We start from the raw sequence: 21,912 nt of genomic DNA on the forward strand, positions 1-21,912 counted from the left end.
TGTGGTCTCACCAAGACCCTGTACAACTGCAGCAAGACATCCTTGCTCCTGTACTCGAATCCTCGCTATGAAGGCCAACATACCTTCTTTACCGCCTGCTGCACCTGCATGCTTACCTTCAGCGACTGGTGCACAAGGACACCCAGGTCTCTTTGCACTTCCCCTTTTCCCAATCTATTGCCATTCAGATAATAATCTTGTCTTCCTGTTTTTGCCACCAAAGTGGATAACCTCGCATTTATCCACATTGGGCAGATGCATGGCAAATGCAGTATAATCACGCAACTTGTCCAAATCATACTGGAGTTTCTCTGCATCCTCCTCACAGCACACGCACCCAGCCAGCTTTGTGTCATCTGCAAACTTGGAGATAGTACATCTAGTTCCCTCGTCTAGATCATTTTTATATATATTGTGAATAGCTGGGGTCCCAGCACCGATCCTTGCGGTACCCCACTAGTCACTGCCTGTCACTCGGAAAAAGACCAGTTTATTCTTTTCTTTGCTTCCTGTCTGCCAACCAGTTCTCTATCCAAGACAGTACCTTACCCCCAATCCTGTGTGCTATAACCTTACACGCTAATCTCTTAGCGGGACCTTCTCGAAAGCCTTCTGAAAGTCCAAATACACCACATCCACTGGTTCTCCCTTTATCTATTTTACCAGTTACATCCTAAAAAAATTCCAGTAGATTAGTCAAGCACGATTTATCTTTTGTAAATCCATGTTGATTTTGTCCGATCCTGTCACTGTTTTCCAAGTGCTCTGCTATTACATCTTTTATAATGGACTCTTGCATTTTCCCCACTACCGATATCAGGCTTACCGGTCTATAATTCCCTGTTTTCTCTCTACCACCCTATTTTAAATAGTGGGGTTACATTAGCTACCCTCCAATCCATGGGTACTGTTCCAGAGTCTATAGAATTTTGGAAGATGACCAGCAATGCATCTACTATTTCTAGGGCCACTTCCTTAAGTAATTACCGTACCCGCCGGTGGGCCTTCCTGACTGTGGGCACGTCCGATAACAATTTGGTTGAGATCCACGAGACTGTGTTCTATTCTTGTGCAACGTCAAAATCTATAGCCACGTGCACCCACTATTGACCCAGCAGGTAAATGCAGGAAGTGAGCCATATGACCGAAAGGTCACAAGTTAAGATCCTGGGTTAAGCTAGCTGAGTTATACTAAACCTTTTAAAAACCACTGGTTAGGCCCCAGCTGGAGTATTGTGTCTAATTCTGGGCATCACACTTTAGGAAAGATGTCAAGGCCTTGGAGAGGGTGCAGAGGAGATTTACTAGAATGGTACCAGGGATGAGGGACTTCAGATATGTGGAGAAGCTGGGGTTGTTCTCCTTAGAGCAGAGAAGGTTAAGGGGAGATTTAATAGAGGTGTTCAAAATCATGAAGGGGTTTGATGGAGTAAATAAGGAGAAACTGTTTCCAGTGGCAGGAGGGTCGGTGACCAGAGGACACAGATATAAGGCGATTGGCAAAAGAACCAGAGGGGAGAGGAGGAAACAAAATCTACACAGCGAGTTGTTGTGATCTGGAATGCGCTGCCTGAAAGGGCGGTGGAAGCAGATTCAATAGTAACTTTCAAAAGGGAATTGGATAAATACTTGAAAAGGAAACATTTGCAGGGCTGTGGGGAAAGAGCAGGAGGAGTGGGATTAATTGGAGAGCTCTTTCAAAGAGCCGGCACAAGCACGATGGGCTGAATGGCCTCCTTCTGTGCTGTAACATTCTATGGCAGAGTGGGTGTGGGGAAAGGAGGTCTTCTGGTCTCAGGAAGGGGAAAGTGGGCTTGGTTCGTATTCCTTTAGGAACCCGCTAGTAAGTTTTTAGGAACCCCCCCCCCATTGGGAGTATGCAGATGGATACTGGGTGAGAATACAGTTGGTTGGGAATGGCAGTGTTGACCCTCCGGGATGGCAGTGGTACTCGCTGACCAAGCACCCACTTAGGTGAGGGCTGAAGCCACCTGTGGAACCAGAACCCAGTTGGAGTTGCCATGATAAATGTACCTGGAAGTATACTACTTATTGGCTAATTACAGAGCAGCCTTGTTGCTGAGTAATAATGCTTTGGATTATTGAATCCTCTTCTGCCCAGCATCACCTCCCCAATTAACTAGTATGGTCTGGGGAAAAGTGAATCATAGAATCTTACAGCACAGCAGGAAGCCATTCGGCCCATTGTGTCTGTGCCGGCTCTTTGAAAGAGCTCGCCAATTAGTCTCAATTTCCCCGCTCTTTCCTCATAGCCCTGTGATTTTTCCCCTTCAAGTATTTATCCAATTCCCTTTTTGAAAGTTACTATTGAATCTGCTTCCACCGCCCTATCTCCTCCCCTCCCTTCTGATTCTTTTGCCAATTATTTTAACTTTGTGTCCTGCGGTTCAGCTGAAAGGCCCAAGAAGGTTGAGCCACTGTACATTGTCATCTGACTGCAGTGATTCAGGCGCTGCCGTTCCCAATTTATGTATAAATATCGAAATCAGAAAATTGGGTCACAACAATTGGCCCGAGGGCTTGTTTACAGTTGTTCGTCTCCCATCGGGTTTTTAAAAAACTCCGTTTAACTTTTTCTCTCTCTCTCTCTCTCTATCTTTTCCCCCGGAGCAGCGGTTTCCCCGAGGGATGTGGTTTCACAAGAAGCGAAATGCCGGTCTGTGTCACTGGGCTATGGCACAGCAGGAGTCCTTTGCTCAGGCCGCCGCCGCTTGCTCTGGTAGACAGCAGCCACCAGCTGCCGAGCCGACCCCAGCTGAGCAAGGTAAGCTGGTCAGAGTGCGTCTGCGCCAGCAGTCGCTAAGGTGCGGAATGCTAACACCGAGGAATTCATCTCTTCGTGCCTTGTCTTGCGAGGAAAGGTTGAGCAGGTTGGGCCTATACTCATTGGAGTTGCATAAGAACGTGAGAACATAAGAATAAGCAGGAGTCGGCCATTCAAACCCTCGAGCCTGCTCCCCCATTCAATAAGATCATGGCTGATCTTCGACCTCAACTCCACTTTCCCGCCCGATCCCCATATCTCTTAATATTCAAAAATCTATCGATCTCGGTTTTGAATATACTCAATGACTGAGCCTCCACAGCCCTCTGGGGCAGAGAATTCCAAAGATTCACCGCCCTCTGAGTGAAGAAATTCCTCCTCATCCCAGTCCTAAATGGCCGACCCCTTATCCTGAGACTGTGACCCCTGGTTCTAGACTCCCCACCAGGGGAAACATCCTCCCTGCATCTACCCTGTTAAGCCCTGTAAGAATTTTGTATGTTTCAATGAGATCACCTCTCATTCTTCTAAACTCTAGTGAATATGGGCCTAGTCTACTCAATCTCTCCTCATAGGACAATCCCCCCATCCAAGGAACCAGTCTGGTGAACCTTCGTTGCACTCCCTCTATGGCAAGTATATCCTTCCTTCGGTAAGGAGACCAAAACTGTACACAATACTCCAGGTGTGGTCTCACCAGGGCCCTATATAATTGCAGTAAGTTTAAAAGAATGAGAGGGGATCTTATTGAAACATGCAAGATTCTGAGGGGGATTGACTGGATGGATGCAGAGAGGATGTTTTCCCCTCCTGGGGGAATCTAGAACTAGGGGGCATAACCTCAGGATAATTGGTCAGGCATTTAAGACTGAGATGAGGAGGAATTTCTTCACTCGGAGGGCGGTGAATCTTTGGAATTCTCTGCCCCAGAGGGCTGTGGAGGCTCAGTCATTGAGTATATTCAAGGCCGAGAGCGATAGATTTTTGAACTACAGGGGAGTCAAGGATTATGGGGAACAGGCAGGAAAGTGGAGTTGAGGCCAAGATCAGACCAGCTATGAATGGCGGAGCAGGCTCGAGGGGCTGAATGGCCGACTCCTGCTCCTATTTCTTATGTTCTTAGGCACCCTCCAGCTATAGCCGGGGTTAGGTGCAGATTAAAACTTTTTTTTTTAACAAGAAAGTACTGCAGCTGGATTTACCAGACTAGTCCCAGGGGAGCAGAGAAGGTTAAGGGGAGATTTAATAGAGGTGTTCAAAGTCATGAAGGGTTTTGATCGAGTAAATAAGGAGAAACTGTTTCCAGTGGCAGAAGGGTCGGTGACCAGAGGACACAGAGTGAAGATAATTGGCAAAAGAACCAGAGAGGAGATGAGGAAACTTCTTTTTTTTTTTTAACGCAGTGATGGTCTGTTAAAGCCCACTCGCCCCCCCCTACAAATCGGATTCCTGCCTTGACTAGGGTACTGAATTGTTTGCAAAGATTTGTTGTCTTTTTTTAAAGAGGGGTGGGTGGAAAAACAGAAGTTTAATGGCCCAGAAATTCGGGTCGGAGGCTTCCCGCGGGTGCAAACCCCCGACCTGCACTTACCTAGTGCGCCGGCCGTTGAGCTGTGGGCCCGCGTGGGATTCCGATCCTGGGCCTCCTCCAACTGCCGGCGCGCAGTGCTTGCGTATCCCAGGGGCGCAGTTAGTTCGATGCGTCCCCTGGGATCACGTGGGCCATGGGGAGCCAATGGTAGCAGGGAAATGCCCATTCATAAAATTGACAGGAAGCGCTGTCAAAACCATAAATACTATAAGCCCCAAAACATCACTAAATCTTCAAATAAATTTTTTTTTTAAATCACATTTAAAAAAAACTAAATTACATAAATTTAAATGATTGTTTAAGTTATTTTTTGAAAAAATTAATTAATTTTCTAACGGGGCTAAAAATAAACTTACCTTTCTTTAAAGTATTTAAAAATAATAAACCTGTGGAAAAAAGTTTTAATTTTAATTAATTCACCACTTACCATGTAAAATGCAGGCCTTGCGACTGCTTTTTATATGTGTAGCTCCTGGAGACTTACCCTCCCGGAGAAACCTGTATTTATAAAAAATTTAAAAAAAACAGAAGTTCCAGGCGCACCCGCTGCCTCTCCGGCGCACGCGTTCCACCTCTGAACCCCTTCCTTCAAGGGAACGGAAGTTCCGGTTTCCTGCGCATGCGCAGTGCATGCAGGAAACCGGCACTTTCATTGGGCTACACGCGAGCACCCAGTGCGTACTCACCCATGGAGACCTGAATTTCTGGGCCAATATTTTGCAGTGAAGCATTTGGAGTGGAAGTGTTTAAAATGAAACGGGAGGAGAAACTATTGCTCCAAGTGTACGGTGATGAATGTCTCCTGTATTTGCACCTTTTTTTTTGCAGCCGCAGCTTCTGGGGGTCCGAAGCAGGACACCAGCGTGAACTATCTGAAGAACGTGGGACGTAACGTGGCTGCAATGCTCAGCCCGCTGGGTAAGTTTGGAAGCGTCTGGACCCTGCAGTTTCTCTGGTCGTGACCTTGGTGGGTAACGCGGCGATTGCACCCTCCAGAGCTGCCCCTGCTCTTACCCCATTGGGCACCCCCCCCCCCCCCCCCCCGATCCACCTGGCAGGGGGAGGGAGGGGGCAGATGTATGTCCAACCATGAGACGTGTGTCTCCACTCACTTGTGTGCCAGTCACTGCTGCAACACCGGGTCTCTTTTTCCCCCCCCCCCAATCATACTCGGGCAGCAGGAACTCCCAGCTTGGGGATCCCCATCCCCCAGGCTAGCATTTGCCTCCTATGGGTCACACTGGAGAGGCAACTCCTGGACATTTTCCCCCTTGTCCGTCGCGACCACTGATGACCCCTTGCCACCCAGCCTGGGGAAAAACACTGTTTTTGGCAGAGGAGTGTTCCACCCCCCCCCCCCCCCACCCTTGGTGTGGAACATCTAAGGGTTTGTTTGCACATGCTGCATGTGCTCGGGTGTGTGACACAGTATTTACAGCACAGAAACAGGCCATTCGGCCCAACTGGTCCGTGCTGGTGTTTCTGCTCCACACCAGCCTCCTCCCACCCTACTACATCTCGCCCCATAAGCGTATCCTATTCCTTTCTCCCTCGTGTTTATCCAGCTTCCCCTTAAATGCATCGATACTATTCGCCTCAACCACTCCCTGTGGCAGCGAGTTCCACATTCTCACCACTCTCTGGGTAAAGAAGTTTCTCCTGAATTCCCTATTGGATTTATTAGTGACTCTCTCTTATATTGATGGCCCTGAGTTCTGGCCTCCCCCACAAGTGGAATCATCTTCTCTAGGTCTACCCTATCGAACCCTTTCATCATCTCAAAGACCTCTATCAGGTCACCCCTCGGCCTTCTCTGGCCCTACCTTGTTCAATTTTTCATGATCGGTATCCCCTCTCAGTTCTGGTATTCTAGTAAATAATTTCTGCACCTTCTCCAGTGTCTCTCTCTCTCTTGTAATATGGAGACCAGAAATTGTTCTCGCTTTGCGTTGCAGGTATCGATGTCGACATTGATGTCGAGCACAGGGGCCAGCGTTTCAAAGCAACCGAGTGCCCCACGGACAGCCAGCCCCAGCCCCAGTCCCAGCCTGGCTCTGCGGGCAGCGAAGCACATCCCAGTCCATCATCTGCTGACCAGAGCCAGCCGAGAGCAGCCACTGACTCCAGCCAGGAGCGGAGTGAGGCGGTCCTGATGGACGTGGAACAGTCGGCCACAAACCAGAATTCCTTTGTGTCTGACACCCCCATCAATGCGGGGTCCAAGGTAAAGGAAATGACTTCACTCCGCTACAGAGCATAGATCAAAAATTCAACCCACAGTCACTGAGCAGGAAGTCGGGCCTCTACCCCCTACACACCGAGTTTTTAAATATTCATTCTCGGGATGTGGGCGTCGCTGACCAGGCCGGTGTTTATTGCCCATCCCGAGATGCCCTGAGAAGGTGGGGGTGGGCCGCCTTCTTGAACCGCTGGGAGCGGGTTTGATACAAACTGAGTGTCTCGCTCAGCCACTTCAGAGGGCAGTTCAGAGTCATCCACGATGGTGTGGGACTGGAGTCACATAGAGGCCCAGACCGGGTAAGGACGGCAGGTTTCCTTCCCTAAAGGAACATCAGTGAACCCGTTGGGTTTTTACACAATCCGACAGCCTCACGCTCACTGAGACCAGTTTTTTTTTTTTTTTAGTACCCGATTATTAAACTCAAAACTTTACATTTGAACTCCCGTTCTGCAGATTATTAGTCCAGGCCTCTGGGTTACTGGCCCATTAACATAACCACGACTCCACCATGTGCAGTATCTGCATTTGCCAAGAGCAGTGAGCACAAAAGAGGTGAGAGTGGGTGTAAGGGGGAGAAATACGTGGCTAGCACCGGCCAACTAATGCTGAATGCAGATGGCAACAATTTTTGAATCTGAAGTTTCCTTACGAAAGTGCAGACAATTCTCCTCGTCCAAAATAAAAGTCACGTACAAGAAAATAAAAGTTGCGGAGCTACGCTAGGGAGACCTCTGATTTGCAGTAGCCTTTTTCATGTGGCTCGCTACTGTGACCACGTGTAATGGATTCTTCCCCCCCCCCCCCCCCCCCCCAACCTCTCCCACCCCACCTAAAAACCTAGGAGTGTTTACAGCCCTCTGCCCCATCCCTGCTGTGGGTCTCCCCAGCTGAGCATATGGCCCTTACTCCTCTCCCCATTTTCACGGCCAGTCTCTGCGAGCGAGGTTACTCCAGTGCTGGTTTTAGAGAAGCATTGTCCTCCCTGATGGAATCACTCCCAGCTCCACACACCGCTCTTTGCTGCAGTCTTGCAGCTCGAATTCTGTAACTGCAGTGCAAGGCAGCCCTAACTTCCGACATTGCAGCAGTCACTACACTTCATTGGCTGTGAAGCGCTATAGATGTCCCAAAGAAAGAAAGACTTGCATTTATATAGCGCTTTACAGCCAATGCAGTATTTTTGAAGTGTAGTCACTGTTGTAAGGTGGGAAACGCAGCAGCCAATTTGTACACCGCAAGATCCCACTAACAGCACTGTGATAATGACCAGATAATGTTTTAGTGTTATTAATTAAGGGATAAATATTGGCCAGGACACTGGGGAGAACTCCCCTGCTCCTCTTCCAATAGTGCCACTGGATCTTTTATGTCCACTTAAACCGAGGCCCCGTCTGCTCTCAACGTCTCATCTGAAAGACGGCACCTCTGACAGTGCAGCACTCCCTCAGCACTGCACTGGGATTGTCAGCCTAGATTCTTGTGCACAAGTCGTGAAAGGAGCTATATAAATGCAGTTGTTTTAAACAAGAACATCATAAAGGATGATATTAACCGTGCCTGAAAAATCATGTCCTGGCCAATATTTATCCCTCAACCAACCATCACTTTATTTAAAAAAAAAATTAATCTTTGTGAGATCTTGCTGTGCATAAATTGGCTGCCGCGTTTCCTACATTGCAACAGTGACTACACTTCAAAAAAAGTACGTAATTTGCTGTAAAGCGCTTTGGGACATCGCAAGGTCATGAAAGGCGCTATAGAAATGCAAGTTCTTTCAGTTGAGGTCACTGATGATCAAGGTCAGAAGTTCAATCCCCACCCCAGGGCCACCAATATCACTTGTCGTGTCCCTAATGCTGCCTTGGTGAGGTCAACTAACCTACACCATCCTGAGCGCAAACCTAGGCACCTTGCTGGGCTGGATGGCACCATAATTCACTAGATTTGATTCCTGGGATGAGAGGGCTGTCCTATTAGAAGAGATTGTGTAGAATGGGCCGATACTCTCTGGAGTTTAGAAGAATGAGCGGCGATCTCATTGAAACATAAAAGATTCTGAGGGGGATTGACAGGGTAGATGCTGAGAGGTTGTTTCCCCCTGGCTGGAGAGTCTAGAACTAGTGGGCATAGTCTCGGGATAAGGGGTAGGCCATTGTGGACTGAGATGAGGAATTTCTTCACTGAGGGTTGTGAATCTTTGGAATTCTCTGCCCGAGGGCTGTGGATGCTGAATCGTTGAGTATATTCAAGGCTGAGATCGATAGATTTTTGGACTCTAGGGGGATCAAGGGCGGGAAAGTGGAGTTGAGGTCGAAGATCAGCCGTGATCTTATTGAATGGCGGATCAGGCTCGAGGGGCCGTGTGGCCGACTCCTGCTCCTAATTCTAATATTCTTGTATCAGCCAATATATTGACCCATTATGGCAGAGTCATTATCTAACCCAACTGTTTCAGACCAGGGCATATTAATGTTTTTCGTAAGAGTTAGCAAGTTAATTTGCAAAATTCAGTTAGAGCAGAGAACTATTAATTTATTAACCTCCCAGGTTTAAATTTTTTAAAGAATGAGTTGCATTTCCCCTTTCCTGACAGGCACCCAGTGTTGACAGTAATAGTGAAGAGGAATGGACTCACCTTTCTCCAAAAGGGGTTGATCCATCGACCGGTGAACTGCAGTCAATGCAGCAACTTCACCTGCAGGAGCTCGAGGGGCTGCAGTCCTTAAACCATCAACAAGGCTCCGGTTCCTATGACCTGGGACCCACCGGACTGAGAGAGGCAGCTGTGTACCCTCACCTTCCACAGGGTAAGTGGGGTGGGGGGGTTATAGTATCCGGGTAATTCTTGAAATAATATTGGTTGGATTTAAACTTCGGCTGTACCAAATTTCTGTCTGATTTACTCCTGTGAAGTACCTTGGGGATGTTTTCCTATGATTTAAGGTGCTATATAAATGCAAGTTGTTTGAGCCATGCAGAACTGGAAGGTTCCAAGTTTCAACCCTGGTCTGTGTGGAGTTAGTTGATCTCGATCGAAGTATGGAACAGTTTCAAACTTTGACCCCTGTGGCCTGGCTTTCGGTGCAGTCCAGACAACAGGAGCTTGTCCTTGTTGGCTGCAAGGGTCATGTGATTGGGATGTTTCACTTAATTGCCCATCCCGAGAAGTGAGGGGCGGGTTGCCTCAGCCCAGCTGCTAGTGGGGAAAATCCCACTGCCCCTCGCCTCGTATTCTATAGGAACAGGAGCAGGCCATTCAGCCTCTTGAGCCTGTTGGATAGGAACAGGAGGCCATTCAGCTCCTCGAGCCTGTTAGATAGGAACAGGAGGAGGCCATTCAGCTCCTGATCTGTATCTTAACTCCATCCTCCTACCTTGGTGTCATATCCGTTTATACCCTTGTCTAGCAAATTTCTCCAGACACAAGTTGGCTATTGTGGGGGAAATGGCAGGAGATTCTCGAGGACGAAGGGTAAAGTACATTGTTGGGCCTGAGTAAAGGGAGCTAAGGCCAGTATGTCCTCTCCTGACCTGCTCACTATCCAACTGGGTCATGTTGGATAGTGAGCAAGAATGAAAACTCTTGCCTTGCTCTCCATTGGAGACGTTTGAGTCCAGTTGTTCCACACTTCACTTTGGTTGAGATCAGCTAACTCCACATAGATCGGGGTTGAAACCAGTGACCTTCCAGGTCTCTCTGGCTCAGTTTCATTAAAGCAAATGAGGACAGACAACAACTTGCATTTATATAGCACCTTTTAACGTAGGAAAACATGTCCAGGCGCTTCGCAGGAGCGTAATCAGACACGCACCAATAAGTTGCCTTCCCGAACTATTGGCTGCCATTTACTGATGGAACACAGTGCCAGTGTTTTTATGGATTTCCTTGCTGAAGTATCCCTGGAACATGGTCATTTAAACATCCCTGCTGCTGGTCTAAAATCACACCAGTGTATAAACGAATGTTTTAATTTTATAATACATCCTCGGGATGTGGGCGTCACTAGCAAGGCTGGCAATTATTGCCCGTCGCTAGTTGCCCTTGAGAAGGTGGTAGTGAGCCGCCATTTTGAACTACTTCAGTCCATGGTGAAGGTACGTCAACAATGCTGTTGGGTTGTGGGGGGGGTTCCAGGATTCTGACCCAGTGATTATGAAGGAATAGCCAATTTTATATATATATAATGTCCAAGTCGGTATGGTGTGTGCCTTGGAGGGGAACTCTGAGGTGGTGTTTCCATGTATCTGCTGTCCTTGTCCTTCGAGGTTGTGGGTTTGGGAGGTGCATTTGAATAGTTTACCAGTTTTATTTTAAATGTGTTGCCCCTCTTGTAACAGAGGAATCTTCTTGAGGTAAGATCCCATCAATTAATTTTGTCCTACGCGGCTGGCTATTGCTTGGTCTGCACTGCAAATCCTTTCGGCCCAACTGGTCTATGCTGGCATTCATGCTCCACACAAGCCCCCCCCCCCCAAACCAATGTTCCCTTTAAGCTGTGTGAACCCGCAGCGCTCCAAGGGGTCCAACACAACCCCCCCCAAAAAATTACAGGGAACATTGGCCCCCCCAAATCAGCATATCCTCCTATCTCTTTCTCCTTCATATCTAGTTACCCCATGAATGCATATTAAGCTATTTGCCTCAACCACTCCTTGTGATAGTGAGTTCCATATTCTAACCACTCTCTGGGTAAAGAAGTTTATTCTGTGAGCCAAGGACCCCGAGCTAATGCCTGTTCTCTTCCAGATGCAGAGCCCTGCCTGATCGAAGCCCTGTCCCAGATGCTGTCCATGGGCTTCCACGATGAAGGTGGGTGGCTGACCCGGCTCTTGCAGACCAAGCAGTGTGACATTGGATCGGCACTCGACGCCATGCAGCCCGCGAAGGGGCCAGCTCGCCGATAAATCACTGCGGAGGAGGAAAGATCCACCGGCAACACCACCTAATTATTCTAATTTTTTTGCAACATTATCGAGCTGCTAGAGTTTTTCTGTTAATGGATTGTAACCTTCTCATGTAACCGCACTTATGATTATACAATTCTACTTTTTAAGAAAGCTGCATCAGGGCTGAGTAGATTCTGTGCCCCCATTTTAATTAGCATCTATTTTTTCCCAGGTGATCAGCTTGGTGAGGGAGGGCGGAGAACTTCCACAAGTTTGATTTGGTTTTACTAGTTGTAAAAATTACTTTAGTCACTTGATTCCCTTTCTGGTTGGTAAAAGATATCCCCTACATGGGAGGAATTGAACTAGTTTTGTCCCAGCTCTCAGTGGGAGACGGGCTGTAGTGATTCACTCCCATCACTGCACTCTTTAAAATACTGTATTGGTGTTCGATTGGACAATCTGCCCGCCTCTCTCTCCCCAGTGTGAACTGAGGGATTTGTACAACGGAAGTTAGTTTGCCATATTTACGGTGTTTCAGTGGCACGGTACTGTATATTACTCACCATTAACCTACTGCTTCTCGTACTAGTAGACACAGGCCTGCCTTATAGCACAGGGGAGGGGGGTAGCCCTGCACACAGCAATTTTGAAAAATCAAATCCATTTGAAGGAGGACCTTGTAACTTTTTAGAATAAATGAGGGACCAAAAATGTTTGGGTGGCAGTGGAGGAAGGAGAGGGAGATGGAGCAAGAAGTAAAACTCAGTTGGTGTTCGAACGGCACCGAGGGGCTTCAGGGCAATCTCTCTGGGATCGCTTTGAGAGGAGGCTGGCGGCAGTGCAGCAGCAGCCGAGATTGTGACTCCAACCTCAGATTGCGGTGGGGGGGTGGGGTCCTCGCGGCCGCTGTAGTGGGTGACACGACGACGACTTGAATTTGAACTTCTGGCCATTCTCTCTCCTTCCCACCCGCTCCCTGTGATAGTTTCCCAGTGTTGTGCACACAGGTGTTTGGCTCCAGAACGGCACAGCCCTCCTGTAGAATGCACTTTAAAAGGTTATAATTGATTAGAACTTTTGTCTGTACTTTTCACTTTATTCCCTGCAATAAAAAATGCATTTTAAAAAGCAAGATGACGGAGAATTAACGTTATTGAAAAGGGACACAAAGCGAACTGAAGCCAGTTCTACTCTCGCACACAGGAGAGCTTTAAATAGGCACTAAAGTGGCTAATGTAATAACCATTCAATGTTTGAGCCAGCAAGCTAACAGATGCTGAGCCAGTGTGTGCTCCGGGCTTTTCATGCTACAAAGAACGAGGGAGTGGGACTAACTGGATTACTCTACGAAAGAGCCGGACCGAGCCGAATTGCCTCCATCTGTGCTGACCTATGATTCTCTGGTCCTGCTATAAACATCGCTGTGGTTGCTAGCGGATCAGTTCCTGCCCAAGAATCCGGCACCAATTCCCAGCTCCATGTTAACATTTTAAAAACCCATGAAGTGGCACATCCTGGACCTTGGGGCTCTATAATAGACAGACTTGCCAGCCACTTTTATCAAGCTTGCAACACACCTGCGTGATGCTAATTAGGGGTGTTGAATACAAAAACAAGGAAGTCCTGCTAAAGCTCAGCTGGAGTAGGCCATTTGGCCCCTCGAGCCTGCTCTGCCATTTAATGAGATCATGGCTGATCATCCAAACTCAGTACCCTGTCCCTGCTTTCTCCCCATATCCCTTGATCCCTTTAGCCTTAAGGAAATATATCCAACTCCTTGAATTTATTTAATGAATTGGCCTCAACTGCCTTCTGTGGTAGAGAATTCCACAGGTTCACCACTCTCTGGGTGAAGAAATTCCTCATCAGTCCTAAATGGCTTACCCTTTATCTTTAGACTGTGACCCCCCTGGTTCTGGACTCCCCAGCCATCAGGAACATCCTTCCTGCATGTAGTCTGTCCAGTCCTGTTAGAATTTTATAAATTTCAATGAGAACCCCTCATTCTTCTAAACTCCAGTGAGTACAAGCCCAATCGACCCAATCTCTCCTCATACATCATTCCGGTGAATCTTCGCTGCACTCCCTCCATGGCAAGAACATCCTTCCTCAGATAAGGCAACCAAAACTGCACACAATACTCAAGGTGTGGTCTCACCTTGATTAGTCAAGCACGATTTACCTTTTGTAAATCCATGTTGACTTTGTCCGATCCTGCCACTGTTTTCCAAGTGCTCTGCTATTACATCTTTTATAATGGACTCTAGCATTTTCCCCACCCACTACTGTGTACAATTCTGGGCACCAACACTTTAGGAAGGATGTCAAGGCCCTGGAGAGGGTACAGAGGAGGCTGACACCAGGGATGAGGGACTTCAGTTATGTGGAGAGACTGGGATTGTTCTCCTTGGAGCAGAGAAGGTTAAAGGGAGACCTAATGAGATATTCAAAATTATGAGGGTTTTTGACAGAGTTAAGTAGGGCGAAACGAGTTTCTCTGGCAAGTGGGTCAGTAACCAGCGGTCACAGATTTAAATAATTGGCAAAAGAACTAGAGGGGAGATGAGAAATGTCTTCACACTGAGGGTTGTTAGGATCTGGAACACACAACCTGAAAGGGCGGTGGAATCAGATTCCAGAGGAACTTTGAAAGGGCAGTTGGACATGTAGTTGAAGAGCACTGATTTACAGGGCTATGAGGGAAATGCTGGGCTATGGGACTAAATTGGAGAGCTCTTTCAAAGAGCCGGCACAGGCCAAATGGCCTCCTCATGTGCTGTAAGATTCAATGTCTGTCCTCCCCGCTTTGTGTTCACTCACCTCGATTTTAAGGAAAGCTCAGACAGTAGAACTGGCGATAGATACCCTGAAAGATTAAAAAAATTTATTGTACAGATTGTTTTAATTCACTCAACTCCCCAAAAATAAAAACATCATCTGACATCTGTATTACAGGACCACGTTTTTAAGACCGAAACGCCAAATAAAGTATCTTTCACGAACTCAGGATATCCCAAAGTGCTTTACAGCCAATTAATTACCTTTTTTTGAAGTGTGGTCACTGTTGTAATGTGGGAAAAGCAGCAGCCAATTTGCGCACAGCAAGCTCCCACAAACAGCAATGTGATAATGACCAGATAACCTGTTTTAGTGATGTTGATTGAGGGATAAATATTGGCCCCAGGACATCGGGGAGAACTCCCCCGCTCTTCTTCGAAATAGTGTCACAGGATCTTTCACATCCACTTGAGAGAGCAGACGGGGCCTCGGGGTTTAACGTCTCATCTGAAAGACGGCACCTCCCTCAGCACTGCGCTGGGTGTGTCAGCCTGGATTTTGTGCTCAAGTCTCTGGAGTGGGACTTGAACCCGTGACCTTCTGACTCAGAGGTGAGAGTGCTGCCCACTGAGCCACAGTGGATACCCAAATCCCACAATCCGTTGCCAGCAACAAGTCGCGCTTTTGAATCAACCCGCCCTTTACCCCGTGCTTTCCCTGGGGTTCACTCCTCAGTTTGTTTCAGTTCCCGCTCTGCTCCCCTCGCTTGAGAAAACGATGAGTTGGGAATGAATTTCCAGGCAGGGGACGACGGGATATTATGCCTTTGACTCTGAAACCATGCACTGTAACTGAATGTCGTGTCTCGTCACACAAAGTAACGGCTCTGTCAAGAACTGAGGACACTTAAAACACGAGAGTTGTACAAACCAGGAAGGTGGCGGGTTTGATAATCACCCTCACCCAGTTATTTCCAGAGTTGCCACCAACGAGCGACACCCAGCAAGAACACGGATCTCTGTCGCTATGGCTGTAGTTTCACCACATCCCAGTAATTCTATAGCAGCGAGCGTACCCTGAAGAAATAGCTGGGGGCACGGGGAGGGGAAGGTTTCTACCCAGCCGCTGCTGATCCTCACAAACACTGCCTGAAATAATCTCTCCGCCCAACTTTCATTTAAAGAACTCATTTCAGATTAACGCCGGCATTAAAAACACGCTGGTGGGTTTAATGCAAGTTTGTGGAAAAAATGGCACAGGAGCATAGTACAGGAAACTCTTTCTTAACCGACACCTAAATATCCAGAAATCTCTCAACCGGCAAAATCCAGGAGTAGGTTCAGGTAAGTTTTACTGTATATTAGTGGCCGTGTAACCGGGGCTCCTGCACCTGTTGCCGTGCAACAGGGACTCCTGGATCTGTGGCCGTGTAACCGGGACTCCTGCACAAGTGCCATGTAACCGGGGTTCCTGGATCTGTGGCCATGTAACCGGGGCTCCTGCACCTGTTGTGGTGTAACAGGGACTCCTGGATCTGTGGCCGTGTAACCGGGGCTCCTGCACAAGTGCCGTGTAACCGGGGTTCCTGGATCTGTGGCCATGTAACCGAGGCTCCTGCACAAGTGCCGTGTAACCGAGGCTCCTGCACCTGTGGCCGTGTACGGGGCTTTTGTACCTTGGTAATATACCTCTCTGTAATCTGGACTTTTTGATCAACCGGCAGCACGCCGGTCACGGATAAAAAAGTTTCCTGTACGACGTGCTGGTCTGAAAGACAAATCGCCAGGTGTTCCTTCGTTACTTGCCACAAAAAAAATCACAGATCGTCAAAATCCTCATCCGTCTGAAAGAGCGACAGAAAGGAGCTGGGGCGTTTGGTGTGTAATCCGGGAGCTATGCCGGGCGGCCCACCAGCTGAGCGTTGACGGGGCGTTAGAGTGGGCGGGGGTCCCAATTTCGGGGAGCGCGGATCTCTGGCAGCACCGCGGCTGGACGCAGGGCAAGGCTCCCGCGCCGGGACATCCGCCAGGGCTCCACGGGCACAGCGGCTTGGCCTGTGGGCGTCACTGGCAAGTCCGGCCGAGCTCACCGCCGCCTTGGCTCCTTCAGCAGTTTCCAGATAATCAGCAGCACGTGGCCAAGCCACCATCCCCTCTGTAACTCTTCCACTTGGCCAACCATCGCCAGCCAGTGCAAAACCGGCGGAAAGAGCAGAACCACCCGTACAATCGCCTCGATCTTCAAGGACAGAACATGCCGCGGGCTGGTCGGAGGGAGGAGAATCCCTCTCCCAGGTTGGAGGCAACTCGGGCCCACAGCCGACACTGTCTTGATCGAAGAATTCAGCGTCTTCTGCGCTGCCGTGGGGTAGGAATCGATCCCACCTGGAGGCCTGCGCGCACAGTCTCTCGGCTGGGAAAGTAGCCGTGCCATGCTGGCTCTCCTCCCCCAGCCATGCCGCTGGGTTGGATTCTAATTGTGACTGGCTTAAAACATCACTCCTTGGTGTATCTCCAATCTCTGGGTCCCCGCCACTGCTCTCACTTGGCGTGGTATTCACGTACTTCTGCAACACAGATTAATACTGGCATAAATACTCAAAGATAAAAATAATAAGAAAAATCAAGGACAAGAAAGGCCCATTCAGGTGACTGAAGCCCATCCCTCCAGTCCCCTAACTCTCCCATCAAAGCCCATCCCTCCAGTCCCCTAACTCTCCCATCAAAGCCCATCCCTCCAGTCCCCTAACTCTCCCATCAAACCTCTTCGCCCTGCTCCCGTCCGGTAAGAGATACCGAAGTATACGGTCTCGTACCAGCAGGTTTCAAAACAGCTTTTACCCCCAGGCCATAAGACTCATGAACGAATAATTTATTATTTATTACTGTTGTTTTATTTATTATTACTGTATTTCTATTAGTATTTTTATCATTGTTATGCCATATTTATTCCAATGTTGGGAGGACTCGTAAAAATCAACATTTCATTGTGCAGTACACACGTCTGCTGCATATATGACAAATAAAAAAAATTGAATTGAATTGAATCCCTCCAGTACACTAACTCTCCCATCGAAGCCCATCCCTCTGGCACCCTAACTCTCCCATCGAAGCCCATCCCTCTGGCACCCTAACTCTCCCATCAAAGCCCATCCCTCTGGCACCCTAACTCTCCCATCAAAGCCCATCCCTCTAGTACCCTAACTCTCCCATCGAAGCCCATCCCTCCAGTCCCCTAACTCTCCCATCGAAGCCCATCACTCCAGTACCCTAACTCTCCCATCGAAGCCCATCCCTCCAGTCCCCTAACTCTCCCATCGAAGCCCATCACTCCAGTACCCTAACTCTCCCATCGAAGCCCATCCCTCTAGTACACTAACTCTCCCATCAAAGCCCATCCCTCCAGTCCCCTAACTCTCCCATCGAAGCCCATCCCTCTAGTCCCCTAACTCTCCCATCGAAGCCCATCCCTCCAGTCCCCTAACTCTCCCATCGAAGCCCATCCCTCTAGTCCCCTAACTCTCCCATCAAAGCCTATCCCTCCAGTCCCCTAGCTCTCCCATCGAAGCCCATCCCTCCAGTCCCCTAAATCTCCCATCGAAGCCCATCCCTCTGGCACCCTAACTCTCCCATCGAAGCCCATCCCTCTGGTACCCTAACTCTCCCATCGAAGCCCTTTCCTCTGGTACCCTAACTCTCCCATCGAAGCCCTTCCTTCTGGTACCCTAACTCTCCCATCAAAGCCCATCCCTCTGGTACCCTAACTCTCCCATCGAAGCCCATCCCTCTGGTACCCTAACTCTCCCATCTTGTTCGTTTACTAACCCATGGAGCAGATTATTCCAAACATTCATTAGTTTTTGAGTAAAGCAGTTTTTCCAACTACTGGTTTTCAATGAACCTTTCATGGATTTAAATGGATGTTCTCTGGTTCCACTCTCTGACTTATTTGGAATATTTTGGGTTTGCTATTTTATACACCTCAGTGAAGTCCTCTGGTTTGAGAGTCAGGGTCATCAACATAAAATTATTACTGAGAGAGTGAGGAGAGAAGTTATGAGAAATATCTTTACACAAAGGGTTGTTTGAGCATGGAATGCTTTGTTACGGGGAGTGATTGAGGCAGAGACCTCTGCATCTTTTAAGGGAATGCCGGATGAATATCTGAAGCAGAGGAAGATGGAAGACCATGAGGAGAGCGTGGGACAACGGGATTATTTTAGATCGCTCTAGCAAATGGCCAGCACAGACACGATGGGCCAAATGGCCCCCACCCCACACTGTAAACTTCCCTGGATCTATGGTTTAAGTTAGCGCTGTTGTCACGCTGGATCAGTACATGCAACGATGGTTCTGATGAACTGTGACTAAATAGAGCTTTTAAAAAAAATGCTGAAGAGTAAATGAGCCCAGGATTTTTTTAATTCATTCTCGGGATGTGGGCGTCGCTGGTAAGCCCAGCATTTATTGCCCATCCCTAATTGCCCCTTGAGAAGGTGGTGGTGAGCCTCCTTCTTGAACCGCTGCAGTCCGTGTGGTGACGGTGCTCCCACAGTGCTGTTAGGGAGGGAGTGCCAGGATTTTGACCCAGCGACGATGAAGGATCGGCCGATATATTTCCAAGTCAGGATGCTGTGTGACTTGGAGGGGAACTTGGAGGTGGCGGTGTTCCCATGCGCCTGCTGCCCTTGTCCTTCTAGGTGGAAGAGGTCGCGGGTTTGGGAGGTGCTGCCGAAGAAGCCTTGGCGAGTTGCTGCAGTGCATCTTGTAGATGGTACACACTGCAGCCACGGTGTGCCGGTGGTGGAGGGAGTGAATGTTTAAGGTGGTGGATGGGGTGCCAATCAAGCAGGCTGCTTTGTCCTGGATGGTGTCGAGCTTCTTGAGTGTTGTTGAAGCTGCACTCATCCAGGCACGTGGGGAGTGTTCCATCACACTCCTGACTTGTGCCTTGTAAATGGTGGAAAGGCTTTGTGGAGTCAGGAGGTGGGACACTCGCCTCACAGGGGCAAAGCACACTTGTCACCACAGAATGTCGGGACACAAGCTCGGGTTTCTCCAGACATGGCCACTCTTCGCCTGGTCCAGGCTGTTGTGCAATAAAGGGAAATCACATGCAACAGGTGGGTCCAGATGAAGCCGATCCTTTGGCCCATTTGATCTCACCCATCCTGAACACCAAGCACAGCGACTTCCTTTTGCAGCCTCCCGTGCTGGCCTCAGCTCAATCCCTGCGGGAGGGTCCCAGTGTCCTCCCTACGGTTAGCTTTAGGACTATTCCGCCGCGGAGAGGGAATGTCCGGCTGTTGTCTGGTGCTCCGCCTAGTGGAACAGCTGAGCCATGATGGCACATAGGATCTGGAGGAGGCTCTTCAGCCCCTCGAGCCTGTTCAATGAGATCAGGGCTTGTTTCTTGGCTTAGACTGACACCTGGATCAACTGAAATGGCGGGCAGGAAGAGCGAGGACCCAACTTCATTAAACAAATATAGATCAGAGACATCCTGGCGACAATCACGTGGCTTTTCACATCGCAGACAGCTGAATTCTCACCTGATAACTTCTCATTTTCTTTCGAGCAGGTTCCTTTCCATCGCTATCAGTGCAGTGTCCATATGGATCCAGGAGCCTGGACTCGTTATGTAATCCTCTTTTACATTTACTAGGAACAATAAGAGAAAATATTCCAACACAAAAGGTACTTTTCATTTTCCTCACTTGAAACATATAAAAGTCTTACAGGGCTTGACAGGGTAGATGTTTCCCCTGGCTGGGGAGTCTAGAACCAGGGGTCACAGTCTCAGAATAAGGGGTCGGCCATTTAGGACTGGGATGAGGAGGAATTTCTTCACTCAGAGGGTGGTGAATCTTTGTAATTCAGAGGGCTGTGAATGCTGAGTCTTTGAGCAATGTGGTTGACTCTTAACTGCCCTCTGAAATGGCCCAGCAAGTCGCTCAGTTGTAACTAACTGCTACGAAACAAAATAATGAGAATGAAACCAGACGGACCACCCGGCATCGACCTCAGCACCGGCTACGGACACGGCAACGGCACACCCGGCCCAGTCAACCCTGCAAAGTCCTCCTCACCAACATCTGGGGACTTGTGCCAAAATTGGGAGAGCTGTCCCACAGACTAGTCAAGCAACAGCCTGACATCGTCATACTCACAGAATCATACCTTTCAGCCAATGTCCCAAACTCCTCCACCACCGTCCCTGGGTATGTCCTGTCCCACCGGCAGGACAGACCCACCAGGGGTGGCGGCACAGTGGTATACAGTCGGGAAGGAGTGGCCCTGGGAGTCCTCAAGGCTTCAGGTCAAGCATGAGCAAGGAAACCTCCGGCTGATTACCATCTCAGAATAAGGGGTCGGCCATTTAGGACTGAGATGAGGAGGAATTTCTTCACTCAGAGGGTGGTGAATATTTGGAATTCTCTACCCCAGAGGGCTGTGGAGGCTCAGTCATTGAGTATATTTAAGACAGAGATCGATAGATTTTTGAATATTAAGGTAATCAAGGGATATGGGGATCGGGCGGGAAAGTGGAGTTGAGGTAGAAGATCAGCCATGATCTTATTGAATGGCGGAGCAGGCTCGAGGGGCCGAATCCTGCTCCTATTTCTTATGTTCATTGAGACTTCGAACCGAGTGACTCCAACCTAACCTCGCTTCACCCCCCCGTCCTCATTTAGTGTCCTCCCACACACCAGCAGGTCCTCAATAGTGGGGGTATCGTAACTAAGTGAGCTCCCACCCCAAGAACCAACTGGGGCTCGCTGCATAGCTACCAGGAGCAGGGACCTCGGCCGATTCCTCCCACCTTGTGACGGAATGCTCACTGACCCACTGGGGCTGCTGTGATACTGCGCCCTCTGACCTTCGATCCCTGCTGGCGTTCCTCCTGTCTGCCTGGAACTGCTGCCTGTCCGTGTACACAATCTCTCCGTCTCCGCCCTGCTCCTCCGAAGCTTCTTCGACAGGTCTCTGGTCCAGATAAACACTCCAGCGGCTGCTCGCCGGCCTCTCAGCCTGAGCCAGAAAACAATTTGCGAGACACAAAATTAGAAGAGCGACATTAAACCACCGCTGCATTTCCAAATTCAAATACTCTCACTTTATAATGAAATTTACAAAGCACCTTAGTGCGTGATAATAATTGCTTCAAAGGTCAGACTTGGTTTTCGGAGTGCACTGGTGATTGACTGAAAACAGCAGCCACTTTGCACAACGTCCCACAAACAGCAACGGCCAGGGTACGGCAGCCTAGTGGCTGTGCTACTGGACTAGATCGTGAGTTCAAAGCCCGCGCGGCCAGTTGTGAAACTGAATTCAATAAATCTGATAATTTAAGGATGGATTGCCATTAAACACCCAACTGGATGACGAATGTCCTTCAGGGAAGGGAATCTGCCTCCTTAGCCAGTCTGGCCCACACGGGACGCCAGTCCCACATGATGTTGTCGACTCTCAATGCCTTCAGTATAGCTTAGTTCTAGTTTTACCATCCGAGACATCGAGGGACGATATGATGAGAGATTGTGTAGACTGAGCCTATACTCTCTGGAGTTTAGAAGAATGAGAGGTGATCTCATAGAAACATAGAAGATAGGAGCAGGAGTCGGCC

General features: G+C 48.8%; 2 protein-coding genes across 2 annotated transcripts in view; one reads left to right on the top strand and one right to left on the bottom strand.

The window, feature by feature from the left end:
- The window catches only part of sqstm1 (sequestosome 1), a 24,682-nt gene extending 12,042 nt beyond the window's left edge, over positions 1-12,640 (top strand). Inside the window, exons 4-8 of the mRNA XM_085996042.1 lie at positions 2,635-2,785; positions 5,205-5,294; positions 6,332-6,600; positions 9,212-9,425; positions 11,366-12,640. Coding sequence (XP_085852168.1) covers positions 2,635-2,785; positions 5,205-5,294; positions 6,332-6,600; positions 9,212-9,425; positions 11,366-11,523 — 882 coding nt within the window. The 3' untranslated portion in view covers positions 11,524-12,640. The remainder of the gene's footprint in view (positions 1-2,634; positions 2,786-5,204; positions 5,295-6,331; positions 6,601-9,211; positions 9,426-11,365) is intronic.
- Positions 11,875-21,912, bottom strand: part of mrnip (MRN complex interacting protein) — a 40,533-nt gene continuing 30,495 nt past the window's right edge. Inside the window, exons 5-7 of the mRNA XM_085996043.1 lie at positions 21,166-21,317; positions 19,838-19,946; positions 11,875-16,852 (exon numbers count right to left, since the gene is read on the bottom strand). Of these exons, the coding sequence (XP_085852169.1) occupies positions 16,103-16,852; positions 19,838-19,946; positions 21,166-21,317 (1,011 nt within the window). The 3' untranslated portion in view covers positions 11,875-16,102. The remainder of the gene's footprint in view (positions 16,853-19,837; positions 19,947-21,165; positions 21,318-21,912) is intronic.

Source organism: Somniosus microcephalus, chromosome 8, assembly GCF_052327205.1.
Source record: "Somniosus microcephalus isolate GS21.2 chromosome 8, FLI_Smic_1.0, whole genome shotgun sequence".
Taxonomy (NCBI): Eukaryota; Metazoa; Chordata; class Chondrichthyes; order Squaliformes; family Somniosidae; genus Somniosus; species Somniosus microcephalus.